General features: G+C 38.2%; 1 protein-coding gene across 3 annotated transcripts; it reads left to right on the top strand.

Annotated features, from left to right (window-relative positions):
* The first annotated feature begins 10,591 nt into the window (after positions 1-10,591).
* On the top strand, positions 10,592-21,197 carry NPY1R (neuropeptide Y receptor Y1). Of its 3 annotated transcripts, none has more exons than XM_045984937.1 (4): positions 10,592-10,922; positions 12,134-12,341; positions 18,498-19,345; positions 19,452-21,197. In XM_045984937.1, the coding sequence occupies exons 3-4, from the start codon at positions 18,650-18,652 to the stop codon at positions 19,902-19,904; spliced, it is 1,149 nt and encodes a 382-aa protein (XP_045840893.1). In that variant the 5' UTR covers positions 10,592-10,922; positions 12,134-12,341; positions 18,498-18,649; the 3' UTR covers positions 19,905-21,197. The 3 variants fall into 3 exon arrangements, with proteins under 3 accessions (XP_045840893.1, XP_045840884.1, XP_045840901.1); XM_045984945.1 differs by lacking the exon at positions 10,592-10,922 and adding an exon at positions 11,021-11,210; XM_045984928.1 differs by lacking the exon at positions 12,134-12,341.
* The last annotated feature ends 513 nt before the right edge of the window (positions 21,198-21,710 follow it).

Below are 21,710 nucleotides of genomic sequence, written 5' to 3'. Positions count from 1 at the left end.
GGCAGGGAGGCTGATCTGAAGGGGCAGGAGACACAAAGGGGTCAGAATAGGAGAAAGGGTTTATTCCCATTCCTAAGGAGAAGTAGTTGTGGGCGTGGGCAAGCGGCGTGGAACTGAGGAGTGAGGTTGAAACGGAATCCACGTTTCTCAGGACTGTTGGGTAACATAAAGAAGATGGACAGAGCGGGGTTGGGGTGGGGGAGAGGTAAAAAGAGTTGTCATAGGTTTTGGTTGTTGTTGTTGTTGTTGTTGTTGTTTAAAACAACAACCAAAACACACTACAAAATTTGGTCCTATGTTTCTCCTCAACGTGATTTCCGTCCCCATTGTTTCCAAATCTGTATTGCAGGTTTGCCTTATTTTTGTTAGTCATTCGTTGGCAGGTATTTTAGGCTTCTCTGTGCTCTGTGTGTGTGTGTGTGTGTGTGTGTGTGTGTGTGTTTAGGAGGCAGGGAGTGTGGAGAGAGACATTGGAGAGATTGGAAAGAGGTTCATATGTTCTTGACCATGGCCTTGCAGGTGAAAGATTGTATTTCTTGTATATAACAAAACTGAAAAATGATCATGTGACAATCATAGGCTCAAGGGTTTGGTGATGAGTGTAATCCCATGGGACTGGTACTGTAAACTGGAGAGGACTGTATCCCTTGGTAGCAATGCAACTTGTAAATCTAGTTTCTGGGGGCAGCAAACTCTACCTGTTTGCCCAGAAGTGGACAAAAATTCTTGTGCCTCTTCTTTCCTGTATTTTAATATTCAGTGCTCGGGGAATCTATATAGATATCATTGTATTGGCAAGAGCTCTTAAATACCTCAAGTAAATCCAGTACCTATTTCATTATTTTCTGTCTTATTTCTGGAATACTAGTACATTCTCCTCCAAATGCTGGACACAATAGGCAGTCTGAGCAAGCCCACTGGATCCTGTAGCTGGTGAGCTGAGGGATTACATGTCAAGGAGGGATGACTGGTGAGAAAACAAAGTTTGGTTCTTAGACTTTCTTAACTCCAACATCAACGTGGTCAATCCAATACACATTGTCACATAAATTTCTATTCTTCCATCCCTTGCACGGTTATAATACATACTTACTTCAAATATGCTTTGTCGTTAAAACAACTTCCAAATAAACTCCATTGTGACTATCTTCCAAAATAATAATCTATGCTACAAGCTTTTGTATGTTAAAAATACAAGATGGATTTTTTTCTTTTCCATAAATTTGTTATTTCTTTTGCTGATGTCGACCCTTAAATTTAAGTAGCTGTTGTTATTATTGAGTATTAAAAATAAAAGGCCAACATGTCATTGAGATGAAGATTCCAATCAACCCACCTTTTTCTCCCCACTGCACATACAAGCATGCAAGCCTCAAAAAGCCTTCTTTAAATACACATTCAATATATGTGGAATAAACAAATTATTTTAAAATATCCTTCTTTTGAAGATTTGGTCAACTTGAAAATTCCAACAGTATGCTACATAAAGAGGAAGGTATGAAGATCTGTGTGTTTTTATCTTCAAATTTTCTGGGAAGGATTCAAGACTAATTATCATCACTCTTTGTAGAAGATAATAAGTAATTTTCTTACTTTATGGAGTAAATTCAAGCAGGTAGAGTACTACCTCTGGGAACACAAATAGTAATGTCCACTTCTGCTCTATGTATTTTTTCCTACTCACTACTTATAAAATGCTCAATTGGGAAATGAAGCTGGATTTTATGTGTGCTAAGAAATTAAACTGGCTCTTTTCCAGTTTTCATGGTTCTTCATCAGTTACGAAAGAAAGTATTTCTATAAAGGTGAAAGTTAAAACCACTTGGGGCTCTTACAACAAATTATTGAATAATAAAACACTCTCCAAACAATGCCTGGGGTAACATTTCTCTGAGGAACATGTCTATTGTTTTTGTCAAAATTATTGCTGCATTTTAATAACAGCTACCATTTGCAAAGAACAGTTACTAAAGTGCATTGACATAATCTCAAACAATATGTGATCTTGGTATATTAGTTCTCAGAATAGTGGTGATAAAAAAGTTGAAAAATAGTATTATTTTATTTGATGCATTTTTTTTCTGTGAAGACTTTAGTTATTCATTAAGAGTAAACATTTCTTTATCCTCTTTTCTATCATGGTAAATTTAATTCTTAAAAGACATGCAAAAGGCCATTTCCATATGTTATGGAAATATTTTTATGATGTGCATCACTGCGTTGATTTCTTTGGAATTGTAATAGTTTGTCATATGATCAATATTTAGGATTCAAAACAAGGAACTAACATAATTGTGAAATACATGCAGTTTTTTAAGGAACAAAAGCAATTTAAAAAAAAGTTAACCTAAAGTTTTGGTTACATAGAGACATTTTCCCAGAGAACTCAATAATTTTGAGGTCCTAAGGGGGCAGGATAAACATAATTACCTTCTTCTGATAACCATTTTGCTACTTAAGTAATACTATACTTTCCTTTTGATTCCCTAACAATTAAATCATTAAATATAAAGCAGTGACTGATTTCCAGACAGAATGTACAGTTCTTTTTTTTAAAATATATTGTCCATGTTAAAAAATACATACACACATATATATGTGTGTGTATATGTATGCACACAATCACATATCACAGTTGTATTTGTATAAAGGACACTTGTCAGAACACCTGGATTTCATCCAGGTTTTACTCCAGTTTAATGGTGTGGCTTTAGACAAAACACTTTGACCTTTGTAATTTTCACTTCCTTTGTAAAATAAAATGTTCTAACTAGTAAATATGTAAAGTCCTTTAAGCTCTGACTACATATGACTTTATGCCATTAATAAGCATGCATTATAGATATATGTGTAGAAAGAGAAAATTTTTGGATCTTTAGAAAAATTTGATGATCATAGAAATTGTTGCTGTCCATATTTGAAAAAAAGAAATACTGTTGATAGCTTTCCATTATTGCTGGCACATTCTCTTCCCTGCAGCTGTATTAGCTACATAATGATACCTGACTCTTCTTTTAAAAAATTGTGGATGTCTTACATATCAACAAATGATTCTTTATCTAATTATATTATTTTAAAACTTCAGCACAAAATACATAAAAGAAGAGAACATAGATTCCTTCGGAGGCATAATATTTCTATCAAATATTTCTATCATGTAAATCCATATATAAACTGTATATTCTTCCCTGTTGTAAATCCAAACAAAAAGTGATGATGTTGAAAAGTATTCCCCCAATATTGCTTTTTAAAAAATAAATGTTCATTTCTTAGCTAAGTTTTCATGGTTAGTATTTTAAATCTACTTATAAGTCTAAACATAGCCTCACTATATTTAAGTGGAAATGAAAGAGAAATAGTTTATTTGTTTTGAGTATGTTGGTTTGTTTTGAATAGTCTTTAAAAAGAATGTTTAGAGAACAGTTCAAATCATAAACCCAGAATAAAAAGTTGAAGTTGTTAAATGATATGCTCTTCCACAAGATCTCTGTTACCATATTCTTACTCTTATCCTGTTAATGGATAATTCCGCTTTTAAAAGCATATTATTCAGCAGGTAGAAAAACTCATAAGACACTTTTCTTTTGGATATTATGTGCATTTCTAAAAGATTTTTATTTATTTATTTGAGAGAGAATGAAAGTGAGAGAGATCACAGAGGGAGAGGGAGAGGGAGAAGCAGACTCCCCCTGAGCAGAGAGCCAGATGCAGGGCTGGGTCCCAGAACCCATGACCTGAGTGAAGGCAGTCACTTAACCAACTGAGCCACCCAGGTACTCCCGCATTTTTAAAGGCGATAGGATTCATTTTTCAAGTTTTTACTTAATAGGGAAAACAGAATTAACACATAAAGAAAATTTTTTAAAATGAGAAGAATCGTCAAGAGAAGTATATAGTAAACATATATATCTATAAAATATAAGTAGAATTTACATTTACATTATATATATACACATTAAATAGAATATATAATGTGTGTGTATAAAAGAGCAGTAATTCATCATAAATAAAATACCCAAGGTAGTTTTAAATGTTTCAGATGAACAAATGGGTTTGATTTGTGATGTTCATAATTTATGTTATCCTACATTATTCTTTGTTCTTCAATCCTTCAACAGAACTTTTTTTAATATCTTGTGATTTACCAGACAGAATTCTAGGCTGTAAGTTTAAAGAGGTGAAAAAAGTAGTCACTGCCTTCCAGAGATCACAGCGTGGGTCTGTGCAAATAAACAATTTATTACATCTGATGTACTAAATCCTATGTTAGAAGTAAACTGAGAGTACTGCAGGCATATGAATAAGGCACATTCAGCCTATGGGGGTACTTGGAGATATGGAGAGAAATAAAATAGGGCATTGTAGTCGAGAAGCTACTTGAATTGAGGTTTGAGGAACTAGTGAGAGTTAAATCCCCAGATGGCAGCGATGGGTAAGTAAGAGGTGGGGAAATAGCATAAAGGTGAGAGAGGAAGTTAACAGTCAGAGAAGTGCAAATAGTGTGATATGACTGAGTGTGTCGGAAGTGGTAGAGGGTGATACTGAAAATATTGGTTAAAAAGACATTGCACTTGAAGGGTCTGGAGAACCATTTGACTGTTTAAACTGAGGAGGGATGTAGCTGGACCATTGTGAAAACTACTGAGGCAGAAAGACCCTTTAGCAAAGAAATAAGTAGAGCTTGATGGTGTGAAGGAACACATTTGAGAGATGTTTAAGGGATAAAAATCAATGGGAATGTGTGAGCAGCTGAATTTGAGAGTGTGAGAGAGAAACACGGCACAGTTCGTAGATTCTGGTTTGAAGGATGGAGGTGATGACGAGACTGAGGTTCCTGTCCACAGGAAAGCACATTTGCCAAGGAAGCCTGAAAGGTATCTGTCCTTTAGATGGAGATGTGTAGAATTGTGAGGAGGGTAATTGGTGACAGAAGGTATGATTATGCATTAAGGTTAAAAAAAAGAGAGAGAGAAGATTAAGAATGAGGTCTCGTAAATTTGGGGATTTCAGGTCAATCAGGGAAAAGATAGGACCACAAAAGGCAGTAACACACAAGCTTTTGGGGGGTGGTCTTAGACAGTGTTGCATGACAGGGGAAGTTTCTCCAAGCAAGAGATCTTCCAAAGACAACAGCATGGGGCTACCATCAGAAGGGAGGACAGGGGGTTCTGGGAGAGAAAGGGAAAACAGAGAGTGAGTTCACTTGCCTGGATGATATCACTCAGTAGCAAAGTGGGGAGACTTGGTTCAGAGAGCGCCAAAGCTCAGCAACAATTTGCTGTCTTTTATGGCAACAGGATTTGTCTTATCTCTGGTTAACAGACGATGGGTGCAGTTTCTCAGGGTATGAAAAGTAGATGGGCTCTAACTGGTTAAAGCATATTTGTTTAGCTTACATTTAATGCAATTAGATGTGTGGGAATTTGAGTTTGGTGCTGTCTGGCTTTGGGCTATTAGTCCCAGCCTGCTGTGCGAAGAAGAAAACAATATGGGGCCATTTAGGCTAATACACAGGTGCTATTTCAGGCCTGTTTATACAGCAGGATCCTAAGGAGGGAAACACCTAAGAAGTAGAGAGACACAGCGGAACTGAGGAGAGAAAACTGAGGAACATCTGATAAGAAACAAGGAAAGCCTAAAGTGTGGAGTTCATGAAGTCAAAAGAAAAGAAAATTCCAAAAGCACAGGATGGTCAAACGCAACATAAAGAATAAATATAATTATGTCTGAATTGTTTCTACTGACTTTGATCATTGGTGTCATGGCAGAGATGGTTTCAGGTGGGTCATATTTGGGGAGCAAATGCGGGAATAGTAAATGTTTGTTTTTGGAGAAGTTACCAGGAAAGAGAAGGCAGCTACAGAAGCTATGACATGGGTGAGGGAGTTACAATGCAAGAATGAGCAATTTTATTTTTATTTTCATTTTAGTGTTTCACCAAGAAAACTGAATTGTTAAATAAACTGGTGTTATAGTTATATTATTGTGTAACAAACCTCCCAAATTTAGTGGAATAAAACAACAACTCACTCATAGATTTCATGTTCATGGATTGAGTGGGAGAGCACAGTGGTGGTGACTTGTCTCTGTCACATGGTGTTTGGGGTGTCAGTTGGGAAAACTTTGGGCTAGTCTGACTCAAAGCCTGGGGGTTGAAACAGCGGGACAGAGGAGTCACTGATGAAATGAGTGATGTAGAAGTGAGGGAGTAAGTGCTCTATGGTTTTTACTTAATTCAGAAGGAAGGAGGAGTCTATTGAAATTGAGGATAGGAGATAGGAGACTGGAAGAGAAGGGGGACAATTCAAAGTATCCTCTAAAAGGAGAGAAATCGGAAGTCACTCAAGCCCAAGAACTTCTGGGTAATATTTAAGGCTCACCTAAGGTTCTTTTTTTGTTTTGTTTTGTTTAAGACTTTATTTATTTGTCAGATGGAGAGAACACAAGTAGGGGGAGTGGCAGAAGGAGAAGGAGAAGTAGACTCCCCACCAAACAGGGAGCCCGATGCAGAACTCCTTCCCAGGACCCTGGGATCATGGCCTGAGCCAAAGGCAGACAATAGGTTGAACCACTCAGGCGTCTCTCAGCTACAGTTTTGAATAATCTGTGCAGTTCAGTGATTTCTATCTTTATGCTATGCTAGTAGAGGGTAGTAGCCAAGCAATTTCCTGGATGCCGAAGAGTCTGATTATACCCCAGCCATCCTTGGATATTTATCCTCTTCCTAGATTTCTATGTATCTGGGGAAAGAAAAGCAATATCTAGACTTTAAACAAAGGAATGAAGAAGGGAAACTTACCTAAGCAAAGTGACACCTAGGAATATTTCATACCACCTTTGTCCAGTTTGTAATGTTTATGTGGACATAGGAGTCTTTTTTTTTTTATTTTTCCTTTGGGAAAAATTGCCCTGTCTCAGGGATGTGACATAGATTTACATTACAGAGCCAAGTCTGATTTACTAATGTTGGCTGCCTGTAGAGTTGTGTTGTGTTGTGTTGTGTTGTGTTGTGTTGTGAAAGGGTCTGATATTAAGGCTGAGATTTTGGGGTGGGGGTGGTGTAGGGTGGAAGTGGGGCCAGATGAACTGTCGGAGGTATTTGTCATAGATGATGGCAGGTCTGGAGGTGGCATTCACGCTTGCCTTTCTCACCAGCTATTCCTACTCCATACCTTTGAGTATGGAGATATGAAGGGAATAGTAATAATTATCATCAAAAGCAATAATAGTAACATTCACAAAACTCTGTTCATTATACCATGTAATAAATATACAATGTGACACTTGTAAAGTAACATTACACTTTTGTTGACTGAGTAAAGGGTGTGAGACAAGGTGGGATCTGCAGGAGAATATTTAGATATTTACTAAATAATTTTAAGACCCTAGTCCTCTAGAGTCTTATTCTGACAGTTTTAAAACAAATGCTCTGAATTTGTAGTCTATGTAATGAAATAAGAACTTTCTTGAAGTGTATTCTCATTTCAAATCAAGAACAAATCCATAAATACTACTTAGTTACTCTACACAAAGAAGGTAATTGAATTGCTTGCCTACCTACTTGTATACAAACATTTTAACTAAATTGTTACTTCTTTCTGCGAGTTAATTCTTAAAAAGACAATTGAATTAAGTGATTGTATTGACCATTTGATTATATTAAGCAATTTAGTCAAAACTCTTTACCTCCTGTATTTCATTGGTTCTAAGATGAGGATTTTAAAAAATATTTTAGTACTCTAACTTTGAGATTCATTTACAATTGGTTGTGTGTCATTGCTTTACTGGAAGCATTTTCTCTCTTCTTCGGTGGTCCATAAAATAATGTTGCAATCTATATTCTGTGACATCACTGATTCAAATAAATGCAATAGGTAAGTTAAAGAAAGAAGGAAAAACTGGCACCTAATTAATGCATAGAATGTAAACTGATTCACCAACATGGTTCATATTAAGTTTTACCCCAATGGAATTTTTTCCTTCAATGGCATCCACTTTATAATTTTCATATGTAGTGTAAATGTCTATCAAGATTTTTCTGAGTCATAATTTATGACAACTTTCCTGTATCAAGCCTAATAGCATTTTAGAATCTTTAACTGTTGCAGCAGAAATTCATCAGGAGACCAAAAAAGAAGGTACAATGGATAAATTCCATCAGCAAATATAGTGATACATTTTTATCTATCTTTTATCACCATTGAATCATGCTATTTAAAGGGCCAGACCATGTTTTAGATGATAAAACTAGGTCCACAGAGATTTAATGAGTAGAGCCTATTCTTCTTTTTAAATGACAGAAAAAATTTGACTTGCCCAAGAGCACATGAGAACAGGTCATTAATTTAATTCTCCTAGTCATGGCTTATACACCAGATGGCAATGCTATTTCAGAAAGAAATACATGAAGTGGAAAAAAGTTCTCTCTCCCTAGCAAAGATGAAGTTTTATCTAGCTTGAATCCCAAAATAAGAAGGTATGCAACTGGCTGTTCATTAAACAGTAGAAAAAGAAGTTATCTTTATTTCACACATATATTCTCTTTAGTATATCTTTTGAGGAATTCAGATTACTCTTTAACACACGTCTTCTGAGGAACTCAGATTGCTTTATGTCAAACCTTCCATAAGATTACATTATAAGAGGATCTTATTGTAGTGTATTTGGTTATTATATATGTTGAATTTTTTTTTAATTTTACAATTTAAGAAATTTTATTTATGTTTTACACCATGGAACAGTACTTAATAAATGATATTTCTTGAGAATTATACAATTTGTTGCTGCTGTTGAACATTTTGAAACTTCTTTTTGCACCACAAAACTTGACATAGAAAAGTCTTTGAGACCAATGATCTTTCAAAGATTGGTATTTGATATTTAATATTTCAAGAATGCAGCTTTATAAATTTGCCTTATGGGTGACAATTTATAACAATTCAGTTAATAAAGTGGTAAACTACATGAGCCACAGTAGTTTAAGCATTATTATAGACATGCCTTTATTAACATTCTTGAAAAATACAGAAATGAGTCCAGATTACAAATTCAACTCCAAAATATTTGCTGACATAGTAAAAATGCTACATAAAAATGTATTCCTCAAAGAAAATTAGATAATTTGTAATTCTTGCAGTAGACTGAGAACAGTCAATTTGATATCAGAACCTTGGGGCAAACTTGCTTCTCAGAATGCGACTTGAGGGAATGGGGTAGACAGAAGGCAACAAGAAATCTAAAGAGTTATTGCTTTTTTTTTTTTAAAGAGTTATTGCTCTTTAAAAAACTGAAGTTCCTAAGTTAGGCTTCATATTTTTGTCCTTGGTTAAAAAAAAGAAGAAAGAAAAGAACTTAAAAAGAAAAAATATATGCCATTTTAACTGTTTAACCTGTAGTAGGATTTTGTAAAATGTATGCTCACATCTATTATTGTAGTTCATTTATTACATGAGCATGATATTTTAATTCTTTCCCTTTTCAAGTGTATAAAAATATTTCTAATGACAAATAATTTAGAAAGATTTCCTGGGGAAAAAAACCCAGAAATGTTTACATCACTAAATAAATAAACTAAATAAATAAACCAGCTATGACTTATACTGAACTTTAAATAGTGTTTATTTTGCCTAATAGCCAGAGAAAGAAAATATTTTTTAACAGTGTAAAGTTCAGGTCATTCCATTTTTCTTGAAATTTTGTTTTGTTTTAGTTTGAAGACAGAATGCAGTCATAGATGTTATTCTGGGCATATCGTAGGCCGTGTTGTTTATCTTTATTAGGAACACTTTTTATTTTCTGGCAGCTTGATTTGGAAGAAGTTGTATTCATCCTCACCAGTAAACAATTTTTGTGTGCATGTGTTTATGAAATACACAACTTTGGTTTTTCAAAGTGGAACACAACTATGCAAAACATCCAAGATCAGTGTATCAGTAATTATCCAGAATGCCCCGGCACCATGATGGGTTTGCCACTGTCAAGGTCCTCTTGCGTACATGCCATTCTTTCCTTCATAACGTTCAGTACAGCAGTAGACTAAGCTCCGAGGAAATGGCATTGACTCTTTGTGACCAGTAGGGAAATGTTCCGTTCATCGTGCTCCCCTAAAGAATGCAGCTAAAGAATGCAGCTAGGCACTGGGAACAAACCTGAGGGCATTTTCTCAGTGGAAAGAAAGGACTACAGGGTCAGGCTATCTCCTCCGAGATTTGCTACCTTTTTTTCTTTTTTTCCTTTCTTTCCTTTTTTTTTTTTTTTTTTTTTTAATAAAGGTCTTCTCTTTGTTCGCTTTTAAAAATGGGGAAAAACCTTCTTGGCACTGGTGTGAGAAATATACAAACGTCACAAAAGAAAGCGAGAAACCCATTAGTGGCATTGTTGCAGTGACTTCCAGGCTTCCTTTTCTCCCAAATACCAATCCCTTTCATTCTTGAGTTCGGCGGACGCTCCCGCTTTCCAGCCGGTTATAACTTCGGCCACAAGATGGCACTGACCCGCAAACAAAGGGACACACCGCGGCTCCGACTTCGGAAAAGCCTGCTAAAATCGTCTCGCCTTCCGGGGAGTCGAGGAGGGTGCGGATGAGGGCTTACTCTCCTCCGCACCGTGCGTCTGTGTCGAACAATGTGCAGATATGTTTAATTGCTCTTCTTTCCAGAATTCCTAGGCAACGCGCCCCAGAGGTGTACATCCAAGCCCCGGTGGCTGCGGGGGGAGCATCGGGCGCTACTCAGGGGGCGCCGTCACGTGATTCGGGGATGAGGTGGAGTTCGGCTTTAAGGGGGCGTCTCTTCCTATCTTCATCAATCTTTAGGATTTGAGCAGGAGAAATACCAGCGGATCTTTTCTCCGCTCTCTGCTCCCTTCCGTTACCGTTCTTCCCGCTTTCATTAAACGGGCGTAAAAGACGAATCCAACAGAGGGTAAGTTTCAAGTTTACACCTTTTAAGGGACTTTTTGAGAAATCTCTCATTGATGGCGTGAAGGATGAGAGAGGAGGGGAAAAAAACGTGCAAGCGCCCGAAATTGACTCTGGGACACTGAGGTGGGGCGCGTCCGGCATTTCCCTTGGGCTCTCGGTGCAGGCAGGTCGCAAGGTGTTGCAGAGGATCGGACCGCTCCGGGACTGCTGCCCGTGCATGCGGGCGACGTTTGGAACCGGGAGTTGGCGGCATCCGCGCACCCTGCTCCCCCAAGGCTTCTGCATCGGGGTACGAGTTCTCCCCACTTGGGGTTCTCCTAAGACCGTCCTCCCCTGACCTCGCTTATCTTTGGCGTTTTTCTGGAGCTGGCTGCCCAGGCGGCCGCGCTGGAGTTTGCACCCAGGAACGGGTCGCTGGGATGGTCTGGGGAGTGGGGGGGTTTGGCCGGCGGTCCATCTTGGTCCCCCTCGGGCCGCACGTGTTCCGCAGGGAACCCGCGAAGGCGCGGGCTTGCCTGGGGGGGCCGCGGACCTGAGCGCAGGCACGGTTCCCCCGGACACTTGGGGGTTCCGCGCATTTGGCCAGGAAAGGAGCCCCTCTCCCTCGGTGCTGACCCGTCCAGTCTGTGCGCCCTGGTAGTACACCCTGCGCCGTATTCTTTCAATCACTGAACTCTTCAGCTGCTTTTAGAACAGCGATGACGGAACCTGGCAAGCTTAGGAGATCCGGTATGGACGAGAGGTACAGGTGGTTAAGAGTGTTCCGCTGGTCTCCAGGTAGACTAGACAGGCGAATGTTTTAAGAACTGATGTTAGTCACAGAGAACTGTGTTTGGACTCTGCCCCTTTTCAAAAATTTTTGATTGGGTTGGTTGTTTTGTTTGCCAGTCTCATCATCACAGGTAGAGATGTTCATTGATAGATGGGTGTTTGTGAAGGCGTGGGGGGGGGGGGGGGGGACGACGGTTGAGGATGAGGAAAATTTGGGGCAATTCACCCAGTTACACAATATGAAAAAGGTGGGCATGTAAGAATGGCAATAGGAATTTTGATTGAACCATGCCATTTCATTCTCTGCCAACTGCTAGAGCACAGAAAAACCTAGGGGAAGGCAGAGAGGGAGTGTGTTTTGACATTTATTTTTACTTTTTCTTTCCTTACACCCCACCCCCACCCCCCCCACCCCCCCACCCCCACCCCCACCCCGCCCAGAGTGCTCAGATTTGTTATGCCCACCTGGATCCTGTGCAAAAGCCTAACTCACTAGGTGACACGCAGGCAGGGGGGCGTGCAGAGCCTGCCTGTCTCTATCTGCACAGAAATGGAGAAGCAGTATCTGGCAGTCCCAAGACTTTAGAATGCTTCCCTGGTGAAGAGAGCAGAAAGCTATCCAGCCCAGCTGCTCACCTATGACTAAAGCGTGAGTGCTTTTCGGGGAGTGACTACTGCATTCTGAGTCTTGCCTTATCATTTTAAGGCAGCTGTCGTTGAACCAGGGGAGGAAAAACAGAGGATTACATAATCACACAGCTACACTAGCAGTAACTTTGGGAGGCTGTGTGTAACAAGGCTGGCATTTCTTTTCCAAAACAAGTAAGGTGAACAGACAGTTCCAAGGTATGAAAAAATGTATCTGCTGCAGACTACGACCAGAAACTTGTATTTTCAGGTAGTGACAGCACTAAGAAAGGCAAGCAGTGAAAGGCCAGCATTCTCGTTGGAAAGGAAAAGGACATTTCCCTTTGAAAAGGGACCAAGTTTCCAACTATTGATGCATGTAGTATCTCTGTTTTGTCTCTAATTGCTTATAACAGCTATATTGAGATTTAACAGGCTTTAATTTTTGCAATGTCTGTAGTTGCATATCTTATTTTAAATATCGGGATAGTAACTATCAAGTTATTTTCCTTTCCAAAGATAATGTATATAAATTCCTTCTCAGCATTATTTTCTGGCAACTATTCTTTCTTGAAGTTATACTAAGGTAGGCTGAAAATACACATTTTATCCAATGCAGAACTGTTTTACCAAACTAGAATGACTATCATATATGCACTTAGAAAAGGAAGATTTGCAAATACTTTAAAAAAATTAGTTTACATTTTCTGTATAGCTCACTTAACATCTACTTAGTAGAAAGACTACTGTTCCTTACCAGAGCGTGTCCATCAAATATAATTTCAAAGGTGTCAGAGTTGAATTGCAGTATTCCCCTAAAACCATAAGAAACTGCCCTTGTAGCCCACACACCGTATTATGTATTGGATTTGGTCAAAATAAGTCAGTGGGTTAAAAACTTCTATTTTTCTTCCTTTCCACGGTAAACACTTTAGTCTGTGCCTCCGTTATCTCTAATCTGGATTATTGTATTAGCCTTTTAATGAATCTCTCTCCTTCTTCTCTGTCCTATCTTAAATCTGTTGAAAACAGCAAATAGAGTAATCATTTAAAACAAGTCATATAACTTCACGCCTTTACCAAAGAACCTCCAGTGATTCCTCATCTTTCCCAGAGAAAAAGTCAGACTGTCCCATGGAATAAGTCCTAAATGTAATCTGTTCCTCTTCAGTTTACCCTTTCTAATTAACTTTCTACTAGTCTCTCCCTTCTTTTTTGCACTTCTCATTGCTCTTTAGCATACCAGGAACACGCCAGCCTTAAGGATTTTATGTTTGTTCTTTTCACATGGGATGCAATCCCTGACATATCTACACGGCTTCCTCACTTACCACTTTCAAGTCTTAGTTCATATGCCATCTTTTCGGACAAGCAGAGGCCTTCCTTACCACTCAGTAACAAAGTGTAACTCCCAACAACCCCAGATCCCCTTCGTTGCTTTTTCTGTGTAATACTTACCATCTGCCATACTTTCCCTTTAACGAATTTCTTTTTCTTGGCTTTCTTTGTCCACAAGACTAGAAACTCAAAGAGAAGGTCACTGTTGTCTCCACTAAAACCATGCCTGGCACAAACTAAGTGTTCAATAAATATTTTTTTTAAGATTTTATTTATTTATTTGACAGAGAGAGATCACAAGTAGGCAGAGAGGCAGACAGAGAGAGTGAGAGGGAAGCAGGCTCCCTGCTGAGCAGAGAGCCCGATGCGGGACTCCATCCCAGGACCCTGAGATCATGACCTGAGCCGAAGGCAGCAGCTTAAACCACTGAGCCACCCAGGCGCCCCAGTTTTCAATAAATATTTACTGGATGAATGAATTTTCTTTCAGCAACAATTCCTTTTTTTTTTTTTATAAAGTTTTTTTTTTAAACATTTTATTTATTTGACAGAGAGAAATCACAACTAGGCAGAGAGGCAGGCAGAGAGAGAGGAGGAAGCAGGCTCCCTGCGGAGCAGAGAGCCCAATGCGGGGCTCGATCCCAGGACCCTGGGACCATGACCTGAGCCGAAGGCAGCGGCTTAACCCACTGAGCCACCCAGGCGCCCCAGAAACAATTCCTTTTTTATAAACACGGAAATGGAACATTTCCCCTTATATACCTGACCTAATATAATGAGTATTGTAATTAGTATCCATCAGGCATATAAAAGGACTATGACAGAATTCAGTTATTGATGTTAGGATTAATTCACACAAGAATGTACTATTCCAGCCGTGAGCCTACAATGTCAGTCAACACATTTTTGTTCTAAATCTAGTATTTGGAAGGTGCTCTGAGGTATACACACTACCTACCTTAAAAAGATTACAGCGTAATTGGGAGGAGCCAGATAAGGATTTGGGGGCACTAAATGGTGCTTTGAAAGATGGGTAGCATTTGAATTGGTGATGAGACAGAGTACCCAGCAAGAGCAATGGCAGAGACAGAGATGAATGCAGAAGCTAAAACGGGCTGAGGGGCACTTGGTGTACTGTGAAGACACTGACCCATTTGGAACAGAGCATTCACCATGGGGCTCTTGGGGCAGGAAGTGAAAGGCAAACAGAAGCAAAATGTAGAGGTCTTCAAGTGCTAGGCTGAGGAATGTACTCATAGTGTCTTTTTCCAGGATACTTATTTCTCCTGGTGTGTGTAGTGACAGGGAGCCTTGAGAAGTTGTGGGATAAAGAGGATGCACTTTCCAGTCATGCTAGTTTTACTTTAAATAATGAAGAGAAACTCACAATTAAACTAATAAGTCATGTTGAATATCTTGACAGCAACACGAATATGAGGTATGATGGGAAAATTTTCTTGAATTCTTCAGTGAGGAATTTGTAAAGAAATGTTAGATTATTACTTACTTCTTCAAGGTTTGTTCTCAGACACTAAGAGGAAGATTATTCTCTCTGCCTTTAGCATTTTTTTAAAGATTTTATTAATTTATTTGACACAGAAAGAGAGATCACAAGCAGGGAGAGTGGGAGAGGGAGAAGCAGACTCTCTGTTGAGCTGGGAGCCTATGTGGGACTCAATCCCTGAACCCTGGGGTCATGACCTGAGCTAAAGGCAGATGCTTAACGGACTGAGCCACCCACATGCCCCATGCCTATGTCATTCTTGAGAGATAAAGGGTGATGGCTGCATGAGTTCAGGAGCCATTATGTATTGGTTGTTGCACAGAGGAAGGGAGAGCCATACTTCTAAAAACGTTTACACTGTACGGTAACTAACATAACATAATTACAAAAAAAAAAAAAAGAAAAGAAAGGAAAAACAAAAAAAAAAGTTTACACTTGAAATCATTCCTAGTCTTAATTCTTCCATTCTCACTAAATGTTAGAAACCTTTATTTTTTTTAAATTTTTTTTAAGATTTTATTTACTTATTTGACAGATAGAGATCACAAGTAGGCAGAGAGGCAGGCAGAGAGAGAGAGAGAGAGAGAGGAGGAAGCAGGCTCCTTGCTGAGCAGAGAGCCTGATGTGAGGCTCCATCCCAGGACTCTGGGATCATGACCTGAGCCGAGGCAGAGGCTTTAACCCACTGAACCACCCAGGTGCCCAGAAACCTTTATTTTTATTCTTCAGTTTTCTAAAGCCACGTTGTGGTTTTATAATAAAAAACACCTCATATTCTAGAAAGCAAAAGCACTCAAGGAAAATTTCATTAGATGTGCCTCTTAAAAGGCAAATGTTCATTAAATTTCTTATCTCCTTTGAAGTGGAAGTAAATCTGCATGATTTTCTTTATTCTCACATAAAAAAAGAAATAAATACAATTCCCTTTCTTAACACAAGCACAATGGCCTGTTAATTAACATAAGAAACCCTGAATCTCATATTTATTTCGCAAACTAGAGGAAATCAGATTTTTTTAAAAGGAGCTTTTCATCTCTAAAAACCACTGTCTGTAATTTCTCTTGTTGGTTAGAAAAGAGTCTTTGTATCACAAAATGCTGTGAAAGATCAAAATTACCCCAAACATGTAGGTCCCTGCCTTGTATCAGTATACAGTCTAGTGGGGAGGGAGGATATTTACATGTATAAAACCTTAGAAATTCTTTGAAAACTGCTGATATTTTAAAATCCTAGAACCTTAAAGTTAGAAGGAATTTGTTATAGCCACTTAAATCTTCCACACAATGTAAGAGCTCCCCAAAAGTCTTTCATACATTAGCTGCAAACTCTTATGTATGGAGCATCCCAGAGTTTTGCAGGCAGGTGATTTTTTTTCATTAAACTTTTGTTCCTCATAATGATGTGAAATTTGTTTTGTTTTATTTTTAATACACACTATGTTATACTTTCTCTGGTCCTCGTTCTTACTTGTATAGTTAAATATGATATTTTAAGCCCAGTTCCCAGGGCTTAAATGCTACCCATTTAAATATGAGAAAAGGTCTATACCATCCCTAGTCTTTTCTGGATTAAACGTCTTCTGTCCCTTCCACAGTCCTTCATATGACAAAGGGTCTTTTGTTTTGTTTTGTTTTGTTTTGTTTTTTTCCAATTTATTTTATTTCTTTTCAGTGTTCCAGCATTCATTGTGTATGCAACACACCCAATCCTCCATGCAATACATGCCCTCCTTAATGCCCACCACCAGGCTCACTCAGCCTCCCACTCCCCTCCCCTCCAAAACCCTCAGTTTGTTTCTCAGAGTCCACAGTCTCTCATGGTTTGTCTCCCCCTCCAATTTCCCCCAACTCATGTCCCCACTCCATCTCCCAATGTCCTCTCTGTTATTCCTTATGCTCCACAAGTAAGTGGAACCATATGATAATTGACTCTCTCTCCTTGATTTATTTTACTCAGCATAATCTCCTCCAGTCCCATTCATGTTGATACAGGAGTTGGGTATTCATCCTCTCTGATGGAGGCATAATACTCCATTGTATATATGGACCATATCTTTTTTTTCCTAAGTTTTGTTTTTTTTTTTAATTTATTTATTTGACAGACAGAGATCACAAGTAGGCAGAGAGAGAGAGGAAGGGAAGCTGCCGCCCTGCGGAGTAGAGAGCCCGATGCGGGGCTTGATCCCATGACCTGGGGATCATGACCTGAGTCGAAGGCAGAGGCTTTAACCCACTGAGCCACCCAGGCGCCCCTGGACCATATCTTCTTTATCCATTCATCTGTTGAAGGGCATCTTGGTTCTTTCCGCAGTTCGGCGACTGTGGCCATTGCTACTATGAACATTGGGGTACAGATGACCCTTCCTTTAACTACATCTGCATCTTTGGGGTAAATACCCAGTAGTGCAATTGCAGGGTCATAGGGAAGCTCTATTTTTAATTTCTTAAGGAATCTCCATACTGTTTTCCAAAGGGTGGAAACTTGCATTCCCACCAATGGTGTAAGAGGGTTCCCCTTTCTCCACATCCTCTCCAACACATGTTATTTACTATGCTGTTAATTTTGGCCATTCTAACTGGTGTAAGGGGGTATCTCAATGTGGTTTTGATTTGAATCTCCCTGATGGCTAATGATGATGAACACTTTTTCATGTGTCTGATAGCCATTTGTATGTCTTCTTTGGAGAAGTGTCTGTTCATGTCTTCTGCTCATTTTTTGACATGATTATCTGTTTTATGTGTGTTGAGTTTGAGGAGTTCTTTATAGATCTTGGATATCAGCCCTTTGTAGTGACAAAGGTTTCTGATATTTCACTGTATTGATGATCCCCTTTTGCATATACTTTTGCTAAATAATGTCTGCCTCAAAGAGCAGTTCAGTATATGGTGGAGTTTTTAGTACAACTTAATGAATTAGTTCATTTCTATAGTAGGAGGAAGAATAAGGGAAATTTTTATTGTTGTTTTTCTTTATTTCATAGCTTATGTAGTAATCTGTGCATTAATTTTTTTTCCATAATCATATTTTTATAATGTTTAGGAATCTGTAACATTGGTTTATATAAAACTTTTGGGGGTAAGATTTACACACACCTTACTAATTTACAGACTACTACATTTTGCTGAATCAAAATGTAGTAATTGCAAGTCCAATTAAAAATATTAGAAGTGTTTTTTTAAAAATGTTTGCACTGTTTTCTGCTATTTTAAAAAGATGTTTATACAGATTACATTTATTTATTTCAATGTCTTCACTTAAAACAGTACTATGAGTCAGAATTTATACTGACTGCTCTGAATAAAATTAGTAATGCCATTGGTCATTTTTTCTTTACAGATTTTTCAGTTCAAGGGAATGAAGAATTCAGAATAATTTTGAGAAATGGATTGCAATATGGAGAATTAAGAAAAAGCTGAACATTTGATCTGCTTTGAAGAAACATATTTTCCATTTGTCTAGAGTAATCTATAACAACCAAACCAATCAAAATGAATTCAACATTATTTTCCCAGGTTGAAAATCATTCAATCTTCTGTAATTTTTCAGAGAATTCCCAGTTTTTGTCTTTTGAAAGCGATGATTGTCATCTGCCCTTGGCCATGATATTTACATTAGCTCTCGCTTACGGAGCTGTAATTATTCTTGGGGTCTCCGGAAACCTGGCCTTAATTATAATCATCTTGAAACAAAAGGAGATGAGAAATGTTACCAATATCTTGATTGTGAACCTTTCCTTCTCAGACTTGCTTGTTGCCATCATGTGTCTCCCTTTCACATTTGTCTACACCTTAATGGACCACTGGGTTTTTGGTGAGGCAATGTGCAAGTTGAATCCTTTTGTGCAATGTGTTTCAATCACCGTGTCCATTTTCTCTCTGGTTCTCATTGCTGTGGAGCGCCATCAGCTGATAATCAACCCGCGAGGGTGGAGACCCAGTAACAGACATGCTTACGTAGGTATTGCTGTCATTTGGGTCCTTGCTGTGGTTTCTTCTCTACCTTTCCTCATCTATCAAGTATTGACAGATGAGCCGTTCCAGAATGTAACACTTGACGCATTCAAGGACAAATACGTGTGCTTTGATAAGTTTCCATCGGACTCCCATAGGTTATCTTATACAACTCTCCTCTTGATGCTGCAGTATTTTGGCCCACTCTGTTTTATATTTATTTGCTACTTCAAGGTAAGAAAACATTTCCCCCTACCGCTTGCATTTTAACCTTCTTTCCACAGAATTCCACATTAAATTCATGGTTCTACTTGAACTTTTTTTTTCCCCCTCTTTGTAGATATATATACGCTTAAAAAGGAGAAACAACATGATGGACAAGATGAGAGACAATAAATACAGGTCCAGTGAAACCAAAAGAATCAACATCATGCTGTTGTCCATCGTGGTAGCGTTTGCGGTCTGCTGGCTACCCCTTACCATCTTTAACACTGTGTTTGATTGGAATCATCAGATCATTGCTACATGCAACCACAATCTGTTGTTCCTGCTGTGCCACCTCACAGCAATGATATCCACTTGTGTCAACCCCATATTTTATGGATTTCTGAACAAAAATTTCCAGAGAGACTTGCAGTTCTTCTTTAACTTTTGTGATTTCCGGTCTCGGGATGATGACTATGAGACGATAGCCATGTCTACCATGCACACAGATGTTTCTAAGACTTCTTTGAAACAAGCAAGCCCAGTCGCATTTAAGAAAATCAACACTGATGATAAAGAAAAAATCTGAAACTCCTGTAGCATATGGTCCCAGATGACATCTGTCTAAAACAAGCACAACCTGTAACATCTTTTCATTACCTGTTCCCCCAGGGAATGAGGTTATAATCATTTAAGAAAGACCAAGATTTGCTTGTCTTGCTTTTTACTGCTTTTATTGTAGATGTCATAATCACACTGGGACAAAATGTATGGGCTTTGGAATCTTCTGGCAATAGTTTTGACCAGACATCCTTGAAGTGCTTTTTGTAAACTTCTGCATATAATACAAAGACTTTTATATTCAATTTGTTGGAATGAAGTTTCTTTAAATTATTACTATTGACTGACTTTAGAAGCACTGCATCTGAAACTCATTAGGTCAGGCCATCCTGTGTTGATTAGATTAGATGGTCATTGGACTGGGCAATCTTGATGTAATGATAGACATATTTCAGTCTGTTACAGAGGTGATAGCATGCAAAAGCAGCACTCAAGATGTGGAGTTAAGCCTACGTCTTGCAGACCTACAGTCTGAAGTCACTGAGTGGTTTGCATTTTTTTGTGTGTGTGTGTAAGACCAGATTTAATTTGTTCCTGATTATCACTTGACATAAAAAAATGCATTAAAAAATACTTCTCAGCTGTGAATATCATGGGGAATTGGGCCACCCACAAGAATTAAGTGGGAAAGCAATTCTCTAACTTCAAAACTATTTTGGTACCTGACAACCAAAGGATTTCAGAGTAATTAATTTAACAAGCAAATTAGTATTGCAGCATATATTTGAATTGTATTCATCAGAATTGTTGGTCATGAGGTTTTCCTTTCTTCACAGACTGTTCAGTGTTTGTCGAGCATAAATCTGTATGTGACTCAAAAGACATTTCCAGCTTACAATATGTAAAAACACAAAGTGTATTTTCCATACATCAGTGCCTACAAAGTAACACATTTTTAACTTTTTCAATGTCCATTCTTCAAAAAAGGACACCAAAGTATGCTGTTAAAAGAATGTTCACTCTGGCTAGCAGGGCTAAATACCTGAAAACTGAGAACACTTCATATAACCCTTATTAACCTGTATAAACTCTGTGCCTTGTGGAGTCATAAATAATGTACTTTATAGACTACTAAGTGGTTGTGTCATGTTAATATATTTAATTTTATGTATTCTATAATCGTGATTGAGCCTCAGAATCATTTGGAGCAAAGGTAATTTGAGGAACAAATACAACTTCAGTGTATTATAAAAGTATTAAATGTGTTTGATTTTAGAAAGACAGACATTTTCTTTATTAAAATTGTTTTTGCTTTTTCTGACTAGTTCCTTGTGTCTCTCTTCAGTTCGTTTGTTTCTTTTTTTTTTTTTTTTTTGAACTCAAGGTTTCCCTCTCATGATGTTCCCACAACATCCCATTTCTGCTTATTAAGGAAATATTTTCTACCCTGTGTTCTTCCTCCTCTGCTTCTTGAAGCTTCTTGGAGGCAGGGGCTATTTTCTACAACCTGTCCCCAGTGCATTTATCACAGTGCCAGGTACTTACAAGTTTTTCAAAAAATAGTTCTTAAACAAGTAAGTAAATCATAACTAAATGTCCTCCCTTCTCATTTATAATCATAAAGACTTTGCTCTTGAAATTTTCAGGGCCTCCTCCTCCAAAGTTCATATTTACCAAGAAGATGTTTGCCCTTTTCATTATGTTATTTTCCCTTCTAAACGAAGCAAAAATGACATGTTTGATTATAGAAACTTGCATGTTTGTCCTGTAATTCAAACACAGATCGAACTTTTTACAGGGTGAATGTGCATATGGATTCAATTCTACCTCATAA

Source organism: Meles meles, chromosome 2 (genome assembly GCF_922984935.1).
Source record: "Meles meles chromosome 2, mMelMel3.1 paternal haplotype, whole genome shotgun sequence".
Classification (NCBI taxonomy): domain Eukaryota; kingdom Metazoa; phylum Chordata; class Mammalia; order Carnivora; family Mustelidae; genus Meles; species Meles meles.
Note: the sequence above shows the minus strand (reverse complement) of the source record. Positions and strands in the feature narration are given on the sequence as shown.